Source organism: Nannospalax galili, unplaced genomic scaffold (genome assembly GCF_000622305.1).
Source record: "Nannospalax galili isolate Female #2095 unplaced genomic scaffold, S.galili_v1.0 scaffold211, whole genome shotgun sequence".
NCBI lineage: Eukaryota > Metazoa > Chordata > Mammalia > Rodentia > Spalacidae > Nannospalax > Nannospalax galili.
In genome coordinates this window covers 334,007-357,004 of record NW_008329624.1, presented here as the reverse complement: position 1 = coordinate 357,004, position 22,998 = coordinate 334,007, and the positions used below count along the sequence as shown (strand labels likewise).

Below are 22,998 nucleotides of genomic sequence, written 5' to 3'. Positions count from 1 at the left end.
AGAGAGAGAGAGAGAGAGAGAGAGAGAGAGAGAGAGAGAGAGAGACTGCTCACTGGTTTCCCACAGATACTGGGGGGTGGGGAGAGAGACAGAGACAGAGAGAGAGCAATAGAGAGACTGGATCCCATGATACTGGGAGGAGAGAGAGAGAGAGAGAGAGAGAGAGAGAGAGAGAGAGGCCACTGGATCCAACAGATATTTGAAAAGAGAGGCAGAGACAGAGACAGAGAGAGACAGAGAGAGACTGGCCACTGGATCCCACAGATACTGTAGAACCCTAAAGATAGCTCTTTGGGGAGAAGGTGCAGGAAAGAGTAGGCAGCAGGGGACAGCAGTATAAGGGAGAAAATCTGGAGAATTAACAGATTTATCTCCTGTGGTTTCTTCTAGATGCAATTGTCTGAAACTCAAATCACAAGAGCTAAGCCTTTCTTTTAACAAACGCAAACTGCGGCTTCTCACCTGCCATTTGCTCAACACAGAGATATTTTTTTAAAAAAGAAAACTTCCCCACACATAATTTCACTTGAGCAGTTGACACACAGGCACAGCCCCCACCCACAAGCTTTCTTGGACACTGAAAGGTCTCACTGAGAGGAAATTTCTGACCTGTGAGACTTCATTCTGCAATTACCATAATCTCCATTCTCCAGAGGCCGTGGCTGGTGAAGTGGATTAGTGCCCAAGCCTTTGGAGGTCTCTGGAGAAGAGAACTGAAATCCCGAGCTTAGGTCATAAGTAAAGATGAAGGGGGCTGGTCTAGCAGCTTATCCCCTTTGGGGAGCGGTGAAAGGCACAGCGAGTTATGATTATTAATCTTGTTCAGAAGAGGCACAGTCAGAAGTGTGGAGAGTTGATCCTCATCCAGTGAGGCTGGCACAGCCCACGGGAACCCCGACTCATTGAATTCACTCTGGGCCTTTTCAAGCACAATGTGAATTTTTTTTTTCAAAAGAAATCAGTGTGGTGGTTTGTTCACTGGCAGAGAAAAGCATGTGATTTTGCAGAAGTGCCTATTTGGGTTCAAATAATTTAATGGAGATAAAGTAGTCTGTGATTATCAGCACATTATGAGAAGAGGAATAGATCAGCTCTCCTGCCTTCTCTCCTGACAGGTGTATTTCTACTGGATTTGCCGGGATGCCACGGCATTTGAGTGGTTTGCAGATCTTTTACTGTCACTGGAAACACAGATGAGTGAGCAAGGGAAAGCTCACTTGCTGAGTTATCATATATTTCTCACTGGCTGGGATGAAAATCAGGTATCAGTAAGACCCAGAGCTCCAAGACTGCCTTACTTCTTAGGAGAAGCCCATTTTGATAATGAGTTTGCATGCTTGCCTGGTAACATGAAAGAGATATTCATATGTTTTTAAAAGGGAAAGAAGAATGAAGTAAAACTAAACCAGAAACAACTATTTAGGATGTAAATAGCCATCTTACCAAAGAATAGAAGAAGAAGACAAGCAGTTTGGATAAGAAAGAAAACCTAGATACTAGAAATCCTAAAAACATTTGAGTTTGTCGTTTTAAGAGTGACATCAGTGATGATCATTAATTGACCGTATCATCAGCTGAGTTCCTAATTGGTTCTGAGTTTATGCTCTGAGATGCACAGAGTAAAACAGAAAAGATTACCTGTTGTTTATATCCAGCCTTTCATATTGAAAAGTATGTGAGCCAGAAAATAACTAAGGATACATGATTTGTCTAGAGATTTCTTTCTCCTAAGCTGGTCTCGGAAATTGTGTACACATATGTTTATTTACCTAAGGTCAAGATGATCTTCTGCTTGGGCAGGTAGTCTTCAGGGCACTGTAGTAATGAAATATAGATTGAGTTTGGCAAAAATAATGTGTATCAACACATTGGAGGTAATATTTCAGAACTGATAAAACTATCATAGTCAATGTGTAAATGATGGTTATTGCATCAGATTCCAGCACTGGGGTTTACAAAGAAGTGATTATTAGGTTATGAAATGTGTATTTTAATCAGTGCTTCTGTGGATGCTGTCATTGATAAAAAATACTTTAAGGAAAGTATTTTTGAGCCAAGGAGCTTTATACTAATCACCAAATATATAACTGATTGATCATGCGTACTGTGGATAGGGACGGACACACATACACACACACACACACACACACACACACACACACACACACACTTACAGACTATCATTATAATTTGGATCTGTACTTCTGCAAATGAACAAAACACTGCTTGAAATTCAGAAACTTTATGAATTTTTATGGTTTTATTTGAAGACCTCCTTAAATATTTAATCCTCTGGGATAATTTGAACTTTTAGGTTTCTTATCCTCTGGGATAATTTGAATTTTAGGTTTCTTAGAACTAGGTTTGATAAGTCTTAATGAATTATATAGTGTTAATTATGTTTTCCAAATAACCATTTTCCTTATCCAAGTGGGATTTTTGACTGATGATTCATTTACTGAAGTATAGACATGGCTTTTGGCTTTTGCTTCCCAGCCCCTTGCTTGGTTTTCTACCTCTGAGGCAAATTGATCCCAAGTGTCCATTTAGCCATTCCCTGTCACTTGGGAGTTATGAGACTCAGGTTCTCCAAACAGAACTCTCAAGTCAATTTTGTGACAACACGGCCCTGTTCTGCCCTATCTCTGTCCCTTTCAAGAGTAGGATATAAAATAGATTTTTTTTTCCTAAATGCAAGTAAATTAAAATAGACACCTTTTTAAGTTTTTCCCATGACATGTTGGAAATTCTTTACACGTCCAGATTTCAGGCAGGAAATCACTAATCTCAACATTTAAGGAAAAAAAAATAATTGGTACATTCTGTCAGTAACTCAAGCTTTGAGAGGCTGTTTTAGAAATAGCCAATTGTTAAACTGAATCCAACAACCTCAATGTGGCAAAATGACAAGAACAGAAGGGACAGATGGAAGAGGTATTACGAAGGGCATATCAGAAGAGTTTGGAGATTAATTGAACAGTGGGCTGAGAAGTGTGGAACAAATATAATTCCAAATGTTTGAACACCAGTGATTGGGCGGTCCCACAGACATAATTAAGGGATGCCCCTTTTTTCCCCATCAAATAATGTCAAAACTTCTTAGGAAGTATTTTGTGGCCTTCCCAACGTGACCTGGCTCTAGGTGAGCCTCGCTGCTTTCCTGTGACCCTAGAGCTGCAGGATGATCAAGTATCCTGCCGGGTACTTCGCGCTTGCTTCCATGTCTTGGCTCACAGCTGTTCCCCTCTGACATGTCACTCCAGACCCACTTCATTTTCCCCACCCTCAATCTGCATAGAATTCTGTTCCCAAACTTTTTTGTAACAGCAGTGTTACTTGAGGTCAGACTTTCTGAACAGCAGTTTACTGAGGCCTGGCATTCTGGAGCCCAACCTACCCTTGCCTGCTGGTCTGTTGAAACAACAAACATGACTGTGACCTGAACCCCTCTGGCCTTAGCTGCTTTCTTAGACAAGGAAGAACACTATTCAGACAAGTCATGCTCAAAGCAAGAATCTGGGGCATGAGTTGTGCCCAGCAGGGCTATTATCAAACTGTCACAACTGTAAGAGAGAGTGGAGGAAAATTAATATGTGAGCTCAAGAGCTAGTGATGGATCTCAGGGGTAGTACAGAGCACACAGACCTGAGGAGAAAAGAACAAGATAGCTTCCAGAATTCAGCAGGGGCTAAAGCTAAGGCCGGCAGCTTCGTACATCACCGTAAGGATGGATCTGCCCCAGGCTTTTATCTACTGGCCACTAATTACACAGTGACTGTGTGAATTCACTGGAATTGAAGGCCAAAAGTTATTCACAGAGCTCTAACCAGGCCCCTGGCTGTTCGCTCGCCCCAACATTCCACCCACCACCCTCACTGCGCGCATCCTTCTATCTCTTGAAACCTAACAGTGTATAGTTGACTCTCTACATTCACTAGTTCCACATTTGTATATCAACCACCTGAGGACTGAAAATATTTGAAAGACAATACATCTGTACTAAGTAGTATGGTCTTCTTATTTCTTTTTATTATCCCCTAAATAATACAATACAGCAACTCTTTACATAGTATTTATATAGCACTAGGATTTTATAGACAATCCTAGATGATTTAAAGTCTATGAGAGAATGTGGGTAGGGTCTACACAAATACTCTTGAGCCTCCACAGACTTAGGTATTTCATGGAGTGGGTGGTCCTGATATCTGGGAATAACTGTCCATTAAACCATGTGAACTCAGTAGGCAGACCCAATTGTAAGACCCAGCTCCTTATGACACTTTAAGCTGGCAGTGCCCTCCTCAAATCCCCTGGATTTAATGTTAAATGAATGATGACTTCAGGGGAAGATTAATTTTTTGAGAAGTTTGGCAGAAAGAGTAAGAAAATGTTTAATGTTTTCCCTTAGCTACATTTTCTCTATTACTCTGATCCTTTCAAAAAAAAAAAATTTTTTTCACACAGCATCCAGTGAACTTTTTTCATCTCTACTTAAAGGAACGTTACTGTCTTTTATTTTTAAAAAAAAAAAAAAAAAAAAAAAAACTTCTTTTGAGGCTATGTCTTTACACGTCTACTATGTATAAGGAACATTTTTGTCCCTACAATGCCAAATACAGAGATAGATGAGACATGGTCCTTATCCTAAAGCACAACATTGGAGATAACTGCTAATGGTGATAAGCATTTTGAGGCCTGTAAAAAATATTTTGTATTAAATCTCCAAATGAAGATAGTGAGTTCATCCTTTATTTACAGATGCTTCCTTCCTATGTTTTTTTTCTAAACGTTATCTGATACTACAATTTTTATTTTAGGCTATTCACATAGCTTTACACTGGGATGAAAGCACAGATGTGATCACAGGCTTAAAGCAGAAGACCTTCTATGGGAGACCCAACTGGAACGAGGAATTCAAGCAGATTGCCTACAATCACCCCAGGTGAGTGAGGCAAGCTCTCTTTCCTCTGCCTGCCAGAACCTCCCTAAAGTTCAGACAAGCTGCTGCTAAAAAAAAAGGGAAGTTAATCTGCAGTCAGATAAAACATCTACTTAGAAAAGATGGCTGTCATCTACTTCAGGAGTCACAAACCTCAGCTGAACTGGCTCAGCCTCAGATGATTACCGATTATGTTGAAAATCTTCACACTTAACCTCAATTTTAAAGTGGTATTTTTTAAACAACATATGCCTTCAAAAACAATCTTTTGAGTACAGTTGGTCTCTAATTACCCAACTAGAGAATTTACTTCTATCCAGCTCCACAGTATGTCTAACATAGCTAGCAAAAGCAGAGAGGGAAAAAAATGTTCTCAGACCATGCAGAGATTTGGCCTAGGGGGTAAGGACCCCATTGCAAAACTTGGGTATTTAGGTGTGCACCCTGGCTCTACACCCACTGGCACATCTTAGCCAACTATCTACCCTGGTACTGACTCAGTCTTCATCCCTGCAAACTGCAAATAACAGGTCTTGCCTCCCAGGATTCTACAAACATAATGTAATGAAGCATATAGAGGTGCCTGAAACACCTTTTCTATAAACACTCAGCTGTCATTAGCTGCCCTTCCACTCCACTGTTCTTGTAATTACAAACTGAACTTGAATGCATAGAAGGAAGAACACTTACTCTGGAGCCGCAAGACTAGAGTAATGTCTGTGCCTCCTGGTTCTAGAAGTTTCTAGCTATGTGACTCTGGATAAGGCAGCTTATGTGAACTTTTATGTCCTCTTATAAAACACAGATGATAGCATCCATGCACAGTGTTGTTTTCATAATGAAAACACATGCGCACACAGTATATTGAAGAACTTGGTAAAGTATGAAGAACTAATGCCAAAAGTTATCCTCAGTCTCTGTCCTGAATCTTCATCGTCTACAGCTCTTGAATATCAGCACACCCTAATACTGTGTTCATTTTTTAAATGCTTCTGGGTTTAAGGAAAGAGCAAAAAGGAAGGAAAGTCATGTGCCATGTGGGCAACTAGAAGGAGCATGTGCCAAGGCCCTGAGACAGGGGCATTGCTCCTGCCATGATTTAGGAGTTCAGGATTCAGTGGTTAGAACAGACGTGCTAAGAAAGAGAATCCCAGGAGATACCGTTTAGAAGTGACATTTGAAGATCACCCTTAGATTTGATTTCCAGAGGAAGGCCACCTAGAGGTATAAGCCCAAGAATTGCATAGCCTCACCTGGGTTGCTATAAGAGGAGAGAATGTAAGGGGCCCAAGGCACAGGGGGAGAGGCCAGTGAGGAACAGGCAGTGGGAGTAGCTTGGTAGACAGGGTAACCCTAGCAGACGTGGTGAGAAGCATTTTGATTCTGGACATTTTTCTGAAGATTGAGCTGGCCTGACTTATTGATGGACTGGGTATGAGGCATGACCCTCACTAGAAAAAGCTCCCACTTACTAGCCTGGGCATGACCATGAGAGTTGCTGGATGGCAGACGTGTGGTATCAGAAGTTTCATTTTTTAATACTTTATTTATTATTTTTATTTTATGTGTATAAGTGTATTGCCTGCATGTAAGTGAGTGCACCCGTGTCATGCAATGCTGAAGAGGTGAGACAAGAGCTTCGGATTCCCCCTGGAACTGGAGTTAAGGACGGTTTGTAGCCGCCATGTGGGTGCTGGGAATTGAATCCAGGTCCTCTGCAAGAGCAGTCAGTGCTCTTAACTACTAAGCCATCTCTCCGGCCCCAGAAGTTTCCATTTTTGATGTGGTTATCTAAAGATACTTATACATCCAAATGTCCAGTCAGCAATGAATAAGGCAGGATTCCAAGTGAGAAGCTCAGTTGGAGGTATCGGCATGCAAAGTGGAGACACGGTACGAGTAGATGACCAGAGAGAAGAGCAGACAGCAAGGATCCCAAGAGCTGTAGTCTTTAGGGGCCAGGAAATATGTTCTGTGTCACAGAGTTTAATACATATTACTCATATCTACCTTACTGATCACGACACTTAGGGCTTCTATATCCTGACCTTTTATCTGGTCCCTGTATCTGTAAATTAAAATCTACTTGTGTATTTCTTTTTTAATTCGTTTATTTTTTATTTATTATTTTATGTGTGTGCATATATTGCCTGCAAGTATGTAAGTGCAACCCTGTCATGCAATGCACGGAGAACAGAAGAAGCTGTCAGATCCCCTGGAACTGGAGTTACAGACAGTTGTTAGCTCCCATATGGGTACTGGGATTCGAACCCGGGTCTCTGTGAGAACAGCCAGTGTTCTTAACCGCTGAGCCAACTCTCTAGGCCCCACTCGTGTATTTGTGACCACGTCTCCACTCCAGTGATTTCCTGTTCATTTTCTTGCATTTCTGATGACTGGTCTTCCTTCATAGGAACCATGCTTCATTAAGCTCTTTGTAATTCTCTGGTTCTTTTTCTGCTCTATAAAATTCTTTTCTGGTGTGTGTAATTCATCTTTTGGTCCATTCAGCCCCCTTTTCATATTTTCCTTATATTTTCTTTGTGCCTGGACTATGCCATTTTATTTTCTAATAAATAATTTATTGAGAATTTCATGCATGCATATATAAGGTGTTTTGATCAAATCCATGCCTACTCTCTCCCCTCCAACTCCTCCCATATCTCCCCATCACTTTTTTCTGATAACTTCATGTATTCTTTCTTCTTCTTTGATTTATTTTTTTATTTATTTATTTTTATGGGGCTTTTGGTTACTGTAACATTCCCTCCTCTGAAGAGTTAACCCTAAAATCTTTTAAGAATTGGATACAAGCTCCCAAATACTTTCAACATTTTTGGCCTTTGGAACAGAGTATGTTGCTAAGGACGTTTTGACTTTTAGCCAAGAAACTGGGGAATAGGGACGCAGACTGCTCTGGCTTCTTCCATACTGAACAGGGATGCGGGGTGAGGCAATTAGCGTACCCCTTCAGTGGGTCTATCTAAAAAACTCCCAAATTGCATAACTCTTACCTTGAGGAGGAAAATAATGTCCTTGAATCATGACTAGGAGCTGTGAAGGAGAAGTAAAGGCAAGAGTAATTAGCATTACAAGTTCTAGACAGGGAACTAGAAAAAAGGCAGAACAGGGCAATTTTCACATGTTCATATGATAGTCCGTTGGAATTTCTTGACAAGGGCTTCCAAAAGTATCCCTCTGTTGGGTTCCTCCTCATTTTTCTTTTGTCTTCCAAGGTTGGACTCTAGAATGATGGATTCAGGATTTGCTTTCAGGTATTTTGATAACTGTTGGAGTGATTAGAATCAGTGTCAGTTCCGTCTCAAAGGCTTCTAGATAGGGGGAGAAAACAAATTTATCCATCATTTTAGAACAAAAGCTGGTTGTCTCCCTTAGCTACAGGTGGGCACTACGGTATTGGAGACCAAGATTTGAAGTCTTACATCTGAGCAGCACTTTCTGGTTATGAACAAAATCATCAATGAGAAATAATTGTCTAAATAACTTTTTATATAGACTTAAGCCTGATGCCATTTTATTTTTATTAGTTGCCATTGCATTTGTGTGACTCAGTAGGAACAGCTATTTTACAGAAACTGGGCGAGGAGGAAAGGAGGAAGAAGTGGTCAGGCAGCATCCAGGTTCAAAGGGATCCAATTGCATTATCCTTGCTCCCTGTGAAGTCACTCTGACTTCAACAGCTCCATGCTCTGTGAGACTCCTGCCAACTCACTCTCCAGCCCGTGCCCTGGCAGCCTGCTAGGGAAACCCTGAACCTAAGACAAGAATGCTCTGTGAGTGGCTCTAGACTTCTGAACACACAGTCTAGAGAAGTGGAAGGAAAGTTTGTGAAAATTCCCATCGCCCTGATCAGAGTAGATTTCTAACAAGAAAGTCCAAATACAGCTTAACCTCTACTGCAAGGTTAAGGGAAGACAGTCTTTTGCACAGTATGGCCATATAGCTTTTCTCCTTGGCCTCAGCTTCAAGAGCTGCCAATCCATAACAAGAGGCCTTGGAAAGTCTTCCCAGTCAGCATATCCCAGAGCCTTCGTATACACTTTGCTTGTTGCTTTGGCTCTTGTCAGTGCTCAGCCTGGACTCCTGTGCTGGAACACTGTCTTCTCTCCAAACATGTGCCTCCATTCCAACACCTTCTGGCTTGGGAGACTCGGAACCCAGGTTCAGTTCCTACTCTATCTTGGACCCTGGGTCTTAAACCCAGTAACCTCTCTAAACTCTTGAGAGTCAGCACCCCTCACATCACACCTATCTAGTTCCTGTCCAGAAAAGATGAGATAATTTCATGTGCAGTTTCCTCAAAAGGCTCATATGTAGAAATTATCATGTTATAAGATCATATGTAAAAATTAGGGATTTGTTTCTGTTTTATTCTTTGGAGGAACAGGATCGTTTTTGATAAATACTGTATTCTTATTAATCACAAGATGAATTTTCCCCACTTTGCTGACTGTGTGTGTGTGCGGAAGCCAGGCGCCTTTCTTCACCCATCATCCACCCCTTTTTTTGAAACATGTCTCTTACTGGTCTGGAACTCCTAGACTAGGCTGGCTGACTTGACAGACTCAAGGATCCCCCTGCCTCCACTCCCCAGCACTGGGCTAACAAGCACACATCACCAAATCTGGCTTTTTTAAATATGAATTCTAAGAATCAAACTCCCACTTGCAAGATAAGCACTGTACTGACTCAGATATCTTCCCAGCCTACTCCCAATTCTGCAGGCTTTTACCAAGAGCATATACATCTTTAAATCCACATATATAGTTCTAGTTGTATCGATGATTATCCTGTATTGACATTGCATTGTATTTATCTTTGTTACATATTTGATTATCTCTCTTCACTCAGTGTGAGCCAGAAACACAGAGGGTTAAGAGAATGAAGGAAAAACTAGCCTTGTACAATCTCTGCTCAGAAAGTGCTGTTCTGCAGTGAGAAGCGAGCCTGCTCCATGTGTGCAGAGTGAGGACTAGAGGACGTTCTAGGCTAGGAGAACTGTATCACTTTCATTCCCTGTCACCCTCGTCAGGAGTGTGTTCACCCCTTTCCAGAAACCCTCATCAAAGTGCACAAATGCACTTTATGGTTAGCTATGCTTTTCAGCACAGTAGCTATGCAAACTCTCTTTCCCTAATGCATCATAACATCATGTCTTCCAGAGGAGAAGAGGCCCCTGAGGTTTAGCTTTATAGAACTGAACGCTACAGCATGCTGCCTAGTTAAAGAAAATTTAAATATCATATTTGTAAAAGCCTGAGATTCTAGAACACCCTAGCTTATTACATAACTTCAAGAATTGATGTAATTAATATTAGATACATACAGGCAAAATCGATCGTTATCTTATCCCTGGAATGGTGGGTCCCTGGAACAAGGCACAGCACCAGTACACAGCTTAGCACCGGCCTTCTAGAAGGCTTCAAAAATGGCCTCCTTAAAATCATTTTTTTTGTTTTTCTGCTGTATAAAAAGAGATTTATGCTTAATGAAGCTTTTAATGAAGAAATCTCAGAAAGAGAATACCAATAAAATCTAATTTTTAAAGAAGAAAATCTAATATTGAAAAGTATTTCAATATGCTGGCCTTTGTCCAGACAGAAATGAAACACACAATCCAATTACTGTTCTGCACAAAGGACAAAGTAACATTAATTTTCTTCAAGATGGCTATTAAAGAGATAAACAGTATGTTTCCCCTTTATTAAGTCACGGAGATGTTTGTTCCCAAGCCCACTTGGCTACTCTCACAAGACAGGCTTGTCCTGTCATTAGTGGGTATCTTTTGGCAATGATGGGTCAGGAAGAATTGTTGGATTTGTTAGTGGCCTCAGAAAAGGTTCTTTGTTCTTGAGGGCTTTTGAAGTAGCTCTCAACCCTTTCTATATTCATCAGCACAGAGCCAAGGATCCTTAGGACTAACTCCTGTAATAACATTTACCTGTTTGTTCCAAAATTGGAGTTTGTTCTTGTTCTAAGAAGGAGTTAAATCAAAAGAATGAAGGGAAGAGGAGCACAAAACTTTTTATAGAACACGAGAAACCGCACCAAAAATAAAGCTGGAAGGGAAGCAGATCAAAGAGAGTTGGCAAGGTCTAAAGGAGCCAGAAAATTGCAAAAATAACAGTAATAGAGAAACAAATTGATGGCATCAAAATGAATACAAATGAGGAACAGTGAAGAAACATTTTAAACAGATCAAAGGCTGGAAGGAGAAAACAGGAAAGTATATTCCATTGTTTTCGTCTGTAATTAACTCTGGTAATTATATCAGCTGATTTATAAAAACACATGTATAGTCTTAAAAGACAATCAACAAATAGTAAATGGATGTACTTAAAACAATAAACTATTTATTGCTATGCCCAAACTCTCATACCTATGACAATTATATATTATTTTAATTTCACAAGCACAGGAAAGGACTCAAAACATACACTGCAAATTACCCTCTGATACAGTGGGCTAATTAAACACATTCATTGACAGCTATGTCTTATTAATCTATAGAAATGTGTCTTGTACAAAAACGGAAGGTGTTTTTCATTTTTGTAAACGTTCTCACTATGTTCCCAACCTTAGACATGTATTCAAAAATCAGGAAATCATGTCCGAAAAGACAGGCAGAGTGAAATTAAGTGCAGCTTTGTCACATCAGCTACTTCTTGACAAATACACATTGCACATCTACTCACCCTTGGGAATCTGTGGATCAACTGTTGTTCGTTAATTGACTAAGAGGTTTTTCCTCAGGTCTTCAGTCTTTCATCTTCTACTTTAGATAATATTTATAGTTTGCTACTTTTGACTTCTCTGCTAATAACTTCACCATGCCTTGTAGGTGTGAACTTTATGTAATTAGCTGCCATTAAAACTCTCAAGAGTTGCCCACTGCTTTCAAAACTTCAATAAGAGTGATTCTTTTCTCTTGAAGAAAAAATAAAACGAGGAGAATCATCATTTGTTAGGGCAATGAAACTTAGACATGAAGAGGGTATTAACTTACCATATGATTGGGGGCTTCTAAACCATATGACATGAATGTATTTTAGACCACCCATTGTTTCCAGAAATGCAAACAATACCTTTTTACTAAATTTAGTAAATGTATCCATCTGGAATCACATTTGCTTGTGTGTATACCCTTCAATTCTGATTTGTACATGCATATGTGCAAAAATGTTGCTAAATGATATTTTTAGGAAATTAGCATTCTGATTATAGCATACAGGATCACTTATCTAACAGGATATCCTAAACATTCATTATATGGCTAAAATGTTTGGAACACTCAAAGAAATAGATCTAAATGGAAATCCAACACATGGTAAATTATAGCTTTATGATAAAAGTAAAGCCGTCATAAATGGATGATAGAGATACTGTCAGCATATCTAAATAGTACCTTTCCACCAGAGGGCATCCAGATCTCTGCTTATACCCCAATGAAAATAGAATAAAAATTACTAGAATTATTTCATTGTGACAGGAGGAATGGGGAGTTAAGTAAACAGTGGGTAGATTAATCATTATTCTGTAAACTTATTTTGATGGCATTATCTATCAGATTATCAGTTATGGAAAAACACTTGGCTGTTTATGTCTTCACAGTGCTTAGTGGGGTGACGAGCATGGAAAAGACAGGATGGGAAAGATTGATTGGCTCTGCCATTGTCTGAGATCCAGTGCTACCAGGCACCAAGTTTCCTTTTCCTCCTCAAGCCAAATGTAAGCTCCATGACAGCAGTAGTGCTAACCATGGACTTCCTGCGGTTAGCAGGAACAAGTCAAAGGATGATGAGACACAGGAAACACAAGAGTCCTCACCATCCAGCTCTATCTGTCTAAAGAGAGAGTTGGGAGAAAAGGAGACAGAAAAGAGCCACACTGCCAGCTTTCTTAGGGACATCTGCAGCTCCTAATGAATAACTGAGCAATTAAGATGTTGTATCACATATTTTTCTCACAGCTGTGATCAAATGCCTGACAAGAAGCAACTTGGGGAAAAAGGATTCATTTTGGCTCATGGTTTGAGGATACAGTTTATCCTGACAGGGAAGTCAGGCAACAGGAGCTGGAGGGGGCTGGTCACATTGTAACCATAGTCAGGAAGCAGAGAGAGGTGAATGCTTGTGCGCATCTAATTTTCTCCTTTTTATTGAGTCTGTGACCCTGGCTGGTGGATGGTGCTGCCTATATTCAGGGTGAATCTTCCCTCCTCAGTTAAATTTCTCTAGAAATGCTCTCCCAAACGTACCCTGAAGTGTGTCTCCTAGGTGACTCTAAATCAGATTGACAAGATTAACCATCATGGATTCAGAAAGGCAGTTCAGCTGGTTGTTTTAAGTTGACTGGGACACAGGTTAAAAAGGGAGAAAACTGGCCAGCACAATTATCATCTGTAGTTATGAAAAACATGGTGTTATATAAAATATAATTATGTAATAAATCATCTAAAGGCATCTCTAATGAAAAACATTCACTAGGAAAGATTAACCAGAACTTGTGCATCCACTGTCTGTAACAGACTTTGTAGCTCTTGGTTCCTTCTTCCTAAGCTTCCATAAATCCACTGGAGGCTTCTGTTTATTGATTTTATTTGCAAAACACACTCAGGGTATAAAGCAATTTGATTTTTTTTAAAACAGGGTTTAGGGTCTGCCCCTACAGGGTTATAACTTACCAAGCATAAAAGCCAACACATAAAAACAAACATACAATTTAAAGAGAGAAGGGCTTACAGCAGCAGGACCTGTGAATCTGGGGTGGGGGTGGGATTTCTCCTGGGCACACCCACTCTCCTATCTATCTGCTGGTCTGAAATCTCCTGGTGGGTGACATTTTGGATGCCTTTCATGCATGGCTTTGCTGAACCGTTTTGAAAAAAAAGCACGTAAATCCCACAGACAAGAGCACGGTTGTCATTTAGCAAATCTAAGAGGGTGGAGGGAACGAGGGTCTTCTTTATTGTTTATTAGAGCTCACAATAATGCTGTGAATGCTAACCATCCTTGCAGCCTGTGTGAGATTTGTCCTTTTCCCATCAAAGTCAACCACTTAGACTGATCAATGCCATTAATGTCCCTGGTCCTGCTCCCCGTGAGTGTGCAAGCTCTGCAGCTCATAGGCTGTAAACTAGAGAATAAACGGTGCTTCGTGTTTCTCTACTTCTTTAGCAGAGAATCTTCTTTTTTAATTCTAAGCAATTGTGGGCAATTAAATTTTTATAGAATTCTTTTTCTTTACCAATCCCATTAGGGTTCTGCTGCACTTGTCCATTGCCTCATAAAAGAAAAGCTTAAAAAAATGAAAAACAACCGCATCTGTGCCTTAACCACTTTGTGCACATTCTCAGCTCCATGCTTCATGGCATGCATTCCTGATGAGAAAGGGCCATACTCAGAGTCATAAATGCCAAGGTGGGTAAGCAAGACGAGCCACAGAATGCGTTATGTGGGGACAGCGATACAAAGAGAGCTAGCTAAGGGCTGACCTTTCCACCACAACTGAGGTAGATAATGAACGGCCTTTGTGAGACTTTTTTGGTGATTGTATAACCATGGCAGCTACAGGCCCCGAGTACAGAAAAGTACGTACTTAGCTGTGCAGTGTAATAGCCCCAACTTCAAAGAGGCAGGGGAGCTAGGAGCTGCTGGAGACACCAGTGGTACACCTGGCAGCCTCAATCAGAATGCTTTCATGTGGGGTCTTAAAGGCAGGGCATCAAAGAGCACCATCAGCCTCTGCAAACAGTGACTGTGGCTGTGAACGAAAGGGCGGTCTTAGCCTGTTGGGAATGAGCTAGTGGCAATCTCTTTGGTGACATCTACACTAATGGAAAAATATCACCACCCATAACAACATCTTTGAAAATGGATGCAAGGATACCTCTGTGCATCTGACCTAAAGCAAAGCTGTGACTCCTCACCAGGAAGGGTCTTACCTGACTGTCTATCACACAAATGCTTCATTCCAGAGCTCAGAAGACAGTACTGATCCCAGTAATTTTATAATGGTCTATGTGTTCACATCCCGCCTCTCATCTTCTCTTCAGCTCTGTGGAGCAAACAGAGCCCTGTGGGCATGTTCAATATGACATTCGTAAACTAACAGTCACAGAGAGCCACCATGCCCTGCGCACCAGCCAAAGTAGAACTTTCCATGATTAATTGCCTCCTCACAGAATCTGGGAGCACAGAGACCCTAAGAGTGAAGGACTCTAATGCTGCTGATTTTATGCATGAGGCAAAGGGGCTTTGAGGCTTTGAGAAGATAATTAATGTGCCCAAAGCTCTCAGCTCCTCAGTGTGGAGTAGACAACAACTTCCTTAACCATTTACTTTTCATTTGCATAAACACCTGAAAATTGCTTCAAGTCATATTTTTCAGTAGGAAACATTTTTCTGAAAAGTGCTTTCTCAAATTGAGCCGTGAGAAGTATATCTTTGAAAGTAGCACTTATACATTTTAAACATATTTTCATTTGTAAATGAAGCCATTTGATAAGTTCTTTTGAAGCTAGTTTGAAATGTGATTAAACCATCCACTTCTAACATGACCATCACAGTTTTTGGAACGCATCATTAAAGCGAGGCTCTGATACATTGCAGAGAACCATGTTGCTGATCCAAGCAGAGGTGTGGGACTACACAGGCACACCCTAATGAAAGCCAGGTGGACCGAATAGAGGCGGCAGACTGGGCTGGCCCTGGATCTGAATGAAACATTTCTCTGAGGCAGTCTCTCTCAAAGTATGGCTCCACCGGGCCATCTGCCTGAATATCACCTAGACTCCATCCAGACATACACTTCGTGAATTCCAACCAAGGAATCTGCATTTTAACAATCTGCCTAGGTGGTTTTATATACAGTAGTACGGGGACTTTAGACCTAGACTAGAGTAAGTACTTCTGCTTATGCTGGAGATTGGGGGTTGGGGAATGCTAGACGACACAGTAATGTTTAAGACAATGGATGAAAACTGTCATCTTTGTACTCACCAAAAGGGATTGATATGCTCCAACTTTAAGACACAATCTGAACCTCTGAATCAATGCCTTGTTTCTATATAAACAGAGTCACAGGGGAATGCAGTGCTTTGTGATATATATGCAAAAAATATTTCCTCAGCACTGTTTCCTGAAGTGTGAGGATTAGAGATCGCCATGTTTGGATGACAACAACATGACAGCATTTTCAGTAATGCTTGGTCCCTTCCATCTCTTCCTCTAGAACTTCTTTGAAAATTATATTCTAGTATGAGAAATAAATCAAGCTGCTATTACTTTAGTATAAATTTTATTATCTATTTAAAAAGGCAGGGTTAAACAAGATGTTAATTGTAACTAACCCTTTTAAAATCTTTTTGAAGGCACTGCCTCATTTTGCTTTCACTAAAACATACAATGTAATTGTTATCTTTGCATTGTATATGCAAGACCTGCAGCCCTGCCCAACATGACCCTTTGTCCGTTCCTTCTACAAAGGCATGTTCACTGCCTACTCATGCCAGATACTGTTTTAGATGCTGGGATGAAAGTCCTAAGTAAAGCAAGTCCCTTTCCTGACCTCAGGAAGTTCATATTCTAGCTACAGATCCAAGAAGATATGCCTCGAATTCACCTGCATCTCAAAATGCCCTGCACTGTGTTGGATAGCTTTAGTTGTCAACTTGACACACCTAGGTAGAGGGAGCCTCAGTTGAGGAATTTCTCATGTCTGTGAGGTATTTTCTTGATTTGATTTTCGAGTGATGTGGGAGGGCCCAGGCCACTGTGGCTGGTGCCACCCCTGGGCAGGTTGTTCTGTATTATATAAGAAAGCAGACTGAGCAGGGGCCAGGGGAGCAAGCCAGTGAGCAGCATTCCCCCATGGCCTCTGCTTCAGCTCCTGCCTCCAAGTTTCTGCCCTGAGTCCCTACCTTGGGCTCCCTCAGTGATGAACTGTGACCCGAGAGATGTCAGATAAAATAAACCCTTTCCTCCCCAAGTTGGTATTGGCCAGTGTTTTGTCACAGTAATTGAAGGCAAACTGTGCTATCATCACAACCATCCAGCCTCTGTCCTCTTGGGCCCCCAGTTTTTGTGATTCCAAGACTCACAGGGCTCTAGACAGCTTGGAGGGACCATGGTGTTGGAAGTTAGAAGAAGGAATCTAAGGGAAAAGGACGCCAACACCAATAAGAAAATAAATGACCTGCAGCCATGGCTGCTTCCTAATTTCCTGTCTGTCTTGGCTTCTGGCTGGCCCTGCCCAGGTAACGCTCATTTCTTGTCCTTTCTTTTCCCTCTGGCAGTAGCACCATTGGCGTGTTCTTCTGTGGACCCAAAGCCATGTCAAAGACACTACAAAAGATGTGTCGTCTATACTCATCAGCTGACCCTAGGGGTGTTCATTTCTGTTACAACAAGGAAAACTTCTAGACGCAGGAGGTAACCTCAATGCATTAAGCAAGTGGCTGTAATCATATAGGTTAGGGGTCAGGAAAGTTTTCCGCAAAGAGTCAAACAGTAATCATTCTAGATTTTGTGGGCAATATGATCTCAGTCTCATCTCCTCAACTCTGGTTGCAAGACGCTAAAGAAGCCACAAGAAAGAACGTATAAGAATGAGCCTAGCTGAGCTCTACTATAACCAGACTTTAGTCATGGACACCAAAGTTAAATCTCATATAATTTTTATGTCATGCAATCTGTATTTCCAATCATTTATACTGTAAAAGTCAGGGCTGGGCATATAGCTTATAGCTGAGTGTCTGAAATGTGAAAGCCATGGGCATCCAAAATCAAGACTCGAGCCCGATTGCACTTGTGGGATATAGACATAATGCTAACAGAAATAAGTATCCTTAGTGTTGGGTAGAAGACTGACATTTTTCTACCTTGTCTGACATATACATAAAATCTACAGTCTGTGCTTGCCTTCTTCCCTCCCCCCTTCCCATCTCATTTTTTCCTTCCTTCTTTCATTCTTCATTTCCTTTTCATTCTGTTTAACAAGTAGATATATTTCACTCAACTCATCTTCTGTCCCACAAAAACAACTGGATTTTTTTTAATTTCCATTGATTTTTTTAAATTTTCATTCTTCCTGTGCCGTGTTGCCAGTTCCAAAGTATTCCCCACATCTTCTAGTTTTCTTGGCAGTATTAATGTTTTACAGTTTTTCCTTCTAGTATCTCAAGACTGCTCTGAAGCTGACTTAGCCCCAGATAGCGACAAGTAGGTACATTTGTGGAATCTACAGCTCTAACTAGTGACATCTCCAATATTTTATTTGGACTTTCTATCAAGTTTTTCACTTCAAAGGGGTCCATGAGAAATTCCTGTGAATGCCTCTTAACATCAGTGTCCAGATGCAGCTGCTTAGTACCTAGCCACTGAGAACTGAACCTCACACCGTATCTTCTTTGCTACTCAGTAACATGCTACATGCAACAGAACAAAAGCATTTGCTGAAACTGAGAGATTGTGCTTTTCAAATGAGTCTTATCTTTGTGGATTGTCGTAGAAGAACTAAGCTGGTTTGACATGGTCTGATTTTATAAAATCTGGCATCTACTTAAGCCCTTCCTTCCATATATTTCTAAAATATGAGTTGATCATATACTTTCTATATTGCCATATATTGATATTAATTTTATAATTTCTAATGTAAATTTTAAAATATACTCTATAGGAGAAAGTTGAGTATGTTCAATGATATATCAAAAATTATTTCTACTGCCTCTACATGGGAATTTCTCAGTATCTGAAAGGATCACTATGTAGGTAGGTAGGTAGGTAATAGATAGATAGATAGATAGATAGATAGATAGATATAGATAGATAGATAGATAGATAGATAGATAGATAGATAGATAGATCAAAACTCCAATAGCTGGAGCACACACAGGCATTCTTTGTGATTATTTTCCCATTTAAGTTTGATTTAACCATTGTCACTAGAAATTTCTATAGTCAAATCTAATCTTTAGCAAGAAAATTAAATATATTAAAGTTTTTTTCTCTTAGTCATATGCAATTATTACTTTTCTTTCTTTGCGTATTTGAAAGTAAAACATGCTCTTTGGTCATCCAATTTTGTTTAATAAAATAAAACTTTTTGGTAAAACAATAAAGCAGATTTGTCACTTTTTATTTCTGGGAATGTTGTTCGGTTTTTAATATCACTTTACATACTATGAGGAACACTTCAATCTGATGAGAAGATTAAACACACGAGGGCACAAGGAATAAATAATTCCAGAAAAGTTAAAGAAAAGAGGTCTAAGAAAACTATACTACAACACCAACATAGCAGAAATTAATGAACATTGGTCAATAATAACTCTTAATATTAAATCTAAATTCCCCAATAAAAATATATAGACTAACTGATTGGGTTAGAAAGCAGGATCCCAGGATCCATCTTTTTGCTGTCTCCATGAAACATACCTCACTATCAACAATCAACACCACCTCAGAGTAAAAGCTTGGGAAAGGGTATTCTAAGCAAATGGAGCTAAGAAACAAGCAGGCACAGCTGTCCTAATATTTGACAAAATAGACTTCACACTAAAACTAGTCAGAAGAGATAGGGAAGGCTACTTCACACTCATTGAAGGAAAAATCCACCAAGAGGATATTACAATCCTGAAGTTATATGTACCAAAGGTGTACCCAATTTCATAAAAGAAATAGTATTAGATCTAAAATCACACATTGACTGCATCTCAGTGAGGTGGGTGACTTCAGCACCCCATTCTCACCAATAGACAGGACATCCAGACAAAAACTAAATAAAGAAACCCTAGAGTTAAATGACATCAAAAATCAAATGGACCTAACAGACATTAACATAACATTCAACTAAACACCAAAGAATACACTTTCTTCTCAGCAGTCCTTGGGACTTTCTCCAAAACTGACCACATATTAGGACATAAATCAAGTCTCAAAATCTTTAGGAAAATTGAAATAAAACCCTGTATTCAATCAGAGACCTCTTCCCAATTTCAAAGAGTTTTTAAATCTTGAGACTTGGTCTTCTTCTCTTTTTATGTCTATTCGCATGCCATGAAGTGTATCATACAATCTCATTGCTTCAAGCACATTCTGGTTGTTGATGAGACTCAAAATTAAAACTCCTTGATTCTCCCTGACATGCCCACATGTCTGTTTCACCACTGACAACTATAACAAGCATCTCAATTCACATATGAAAAACCAAACTCTTTCTTTTCCACCTTACAATCCTGTTCTTCCTCCAGTTTTTCTTAATTCAGTTAATGCCACCATCATCTGCAAACATGCATAAACTAAAAACATTGAGAACTTCTAAGTTCCTTTGCTTCTTCAAGCTCCCTCAATTCTTGCTCTGAGCCCTAACCAAAGTCATCATTTTGACATTTTATTTGTTTCATATTCCTGATAACTATTTGAGAAAACATAGGTAATGCTGTCATGGCCCCCAAAATGTACAGTGAAAATTTCTAAGTTAACATTATCGCTGTGACTCATCCAACTTTAAGCAAAGTGCACGTACTTAAAAGCAAAGTCTACTCACTGCACTGGCATGACTAGTCAACCTTCCCCTTCTCCTAGAGACAGATTGGTGCCAGTTGATCATATTTTCATCCATATAAGTAACCTCATTACCAAATAAAAATATTTTCTTATGGATTGTACTGGTCAGTTTTTGTCAACTTGATATGAACTAGAGATACCTGAGAAAAGGTAATATCAATTTAGGAATTTCCTTCATCAATTGGACCTGTGGTCATATCTATGAGGAATTTTCTTGATTGTTAATTGATGTAGGGTGGCCCAGCCCAACATGGCTGGTGCTATCCTGGGGCAGGTGGGCCTGGGCTGTATAAAATAAGTAGCTGAGCAATCCAGGGGGAGCAAGTCAGTAAGCACTGTTCCCGCATAGACTCTGCTTCAGTTCCTGCCTCCAGGTTCCTACCTTGAGTTCCTACCTTGGCTACCACCCAGGAGAGACTGTAAGCAGTAAGGTGAAATAAACCCTGTCCTCCTCCAAGTTGATTTTGTTCAATGTTTAATCACTGCAAGGGAAACCAAACTAGAACATCCATCTACTAGCTACTATCATGCTTATATTTTATTTTTCCATTTTCCTTAAACTCTTACATAGTTGTACCTATCAATTTTCATGAGACAATCCACAGCCCCAAGTTGCTGTCTCCTGGTTCTTCTCTCCAAAGTGAATAGACAAGAAGATGCTTAAGAACTGTTTACCAGGACTGTGCCCATTGGGCCTTGACTCCCCAGCCCCGTTCACCCTCCTAGCTCCCCCACCCCATCTCTCCTCCTACCAGAGGGACTGGCACATTTCCTGTCTTGGCACCCCAGACCTCTGAATGGCCTCTTGGCCCAAACCCCCACTGCTTCCTGATCCCATACATCCAGACCAACCCAATTCCTCCCTAGTCCCCAGGAGCCTTCCGGCCTCTTCTCTTTACCACTTCCCTTTGCATTCCTGGGCAGCACAGCCACTAGCTTCCTGGAGCCAGCATCTTTCCTGGGCTCTGCTCCAAGGCCAGTGCAGCCCTGAAATTCCTGAGGCCAGCATCTTTCTTGGAGGGATCCAGACCTGAGGAGAAAGCCTGAGAGCATCTGATCCTCATCCAACTTGGTGCTTTCTGGGAACTCCTGAGCAACAGAATGAAAGCAATTTGGCCACTCCAATATAAAATCAAAAGAGAGAACCTGAAGCCTAGAGAACCAGATTTCCATGCCCAACAAGTAAACCACAAAGGCACATAAAGTTTACAAAAAGAAGCAGACCTAAACTCAACAAAGGAAGGCTTGAGTCTCACACAAGAATCAGAAACTACAAAAGAAATCCACATGTCAAAGTCACAGAGAAAAAATAACATGAAGAAACCAAAATACTATGTCCCCACCACGTACCAACCCTCAGCCCAGGGCAAGCAGAAGAACAGCCTCAACACCCGTGAGAATGAAGGAGCAGCACTCACGAGAACGAAGGAGCGGTAGAATACTCAGGCTGAAATGAAGAAGGAAGTGGAACACTCAGTAAGCCAATAAGAAACATCAGGAGAAAGCCTCACCAACAGGAAAAATGAAATCGAAAACAGCATATCTAGACTGGAATATAAAGTGGACAAACTAGACCACTCAAGCAAAGATTATGAAAAATTTAAGAAAACACAAGAATGGAATATGCAGGAATTGTGTGACAGCATAAAAAGACAAAATTTATGAATCATAGGCATACAGGAAGGAGAAGCTTCTTAGGATAATGGTATGAACCAGGTCTTCAACAGGAGTGTAGAAGAAAAGTTCCCCAAATTAAAGAAAGACATGCTCATACAACTACAAGAAGCATATAGAACACCAAATAGACAGGACCAGAAAAGAAACTCTCCATGGCACATCATAGTAAAAACACTAAACATATAAAACAAAGAGAGAATACTGAAAGCTACAAAAGAGAAACAAGTCACACATAAAGGAAAACCCATTAGGATTACAGCTGACTTTTCAGTGCAAACTATGAAAGCCAGAAGAGCTTGGACCAAAGTATTCCCAGTTCTAAATGACCACAGATGCCAACCCAGATTACTTACCCAGCCAAAATGTATATTATAGTTGAAAGGGAAAGAAAAATCTTCCATAACATAAATAGGCTGAAAGAATTCATATCCACAAAATTATCCCTTCAGAGAGTTCTTGAAGCAATAAAAAGAACTGAAGAAAGGAATGACTATACCCAAGGGGTTACATAAAGAAACTTAATGAAGGTATAACTATGGAAATGCACAGCTTACACCAAGAATATGAAGAGAAATAAAAATGACAAGAATCAATACGCATCTTTCATTAATAACTTTAAATATCAATGGACTGATCACCCAATCAAAAGACACAGACTACTTGAATGGATTAAGAAAGAAAACCTATCTTTTTGTTGTCTGCAAGAAACTCATCTCACTTTCAAGGATAGGTGCTACCTTAAGGTGAAAGGATGGAAAAAAATATACCAAGTGAATGGTACTAAGAAAAAAAGCG

General features: G+C 40.2%; 1 protein-coding gene across 1 annotated transcript in view; it reads left to right on the top strand.

Annotated features, from left to right (window-relative positions):
- Nox3 (NADPH oxidase 3) overlaps window positions 1-17,405 on the top strand; it is a 66,098-nt gene extending 48,693 nt beyond the window's left edge. Inside the window, exons 11-13 of the mRNA XM_008839405.2 lie at window positions 1,116-1,262; window positions 4,818-4,942; window positions 17,256-17,405. Coding sequence (XP_008837627.1) covers window positions 1,116-1,262; window positions 4,818-4,942; window positions 17,256-17,382 — 399 coding nt within the window. The 3' untranslated portion in view covers window positions 17,383-17,405. The remainder of the gene's footprint in view (window positions 1-1,115; window positions 1,263-4,817; window positions 4,943-17,255) is intronic.
- The last annotated feature ends 5,593 nt before the right edge of the window (window positions 17,406-22,998 follow it).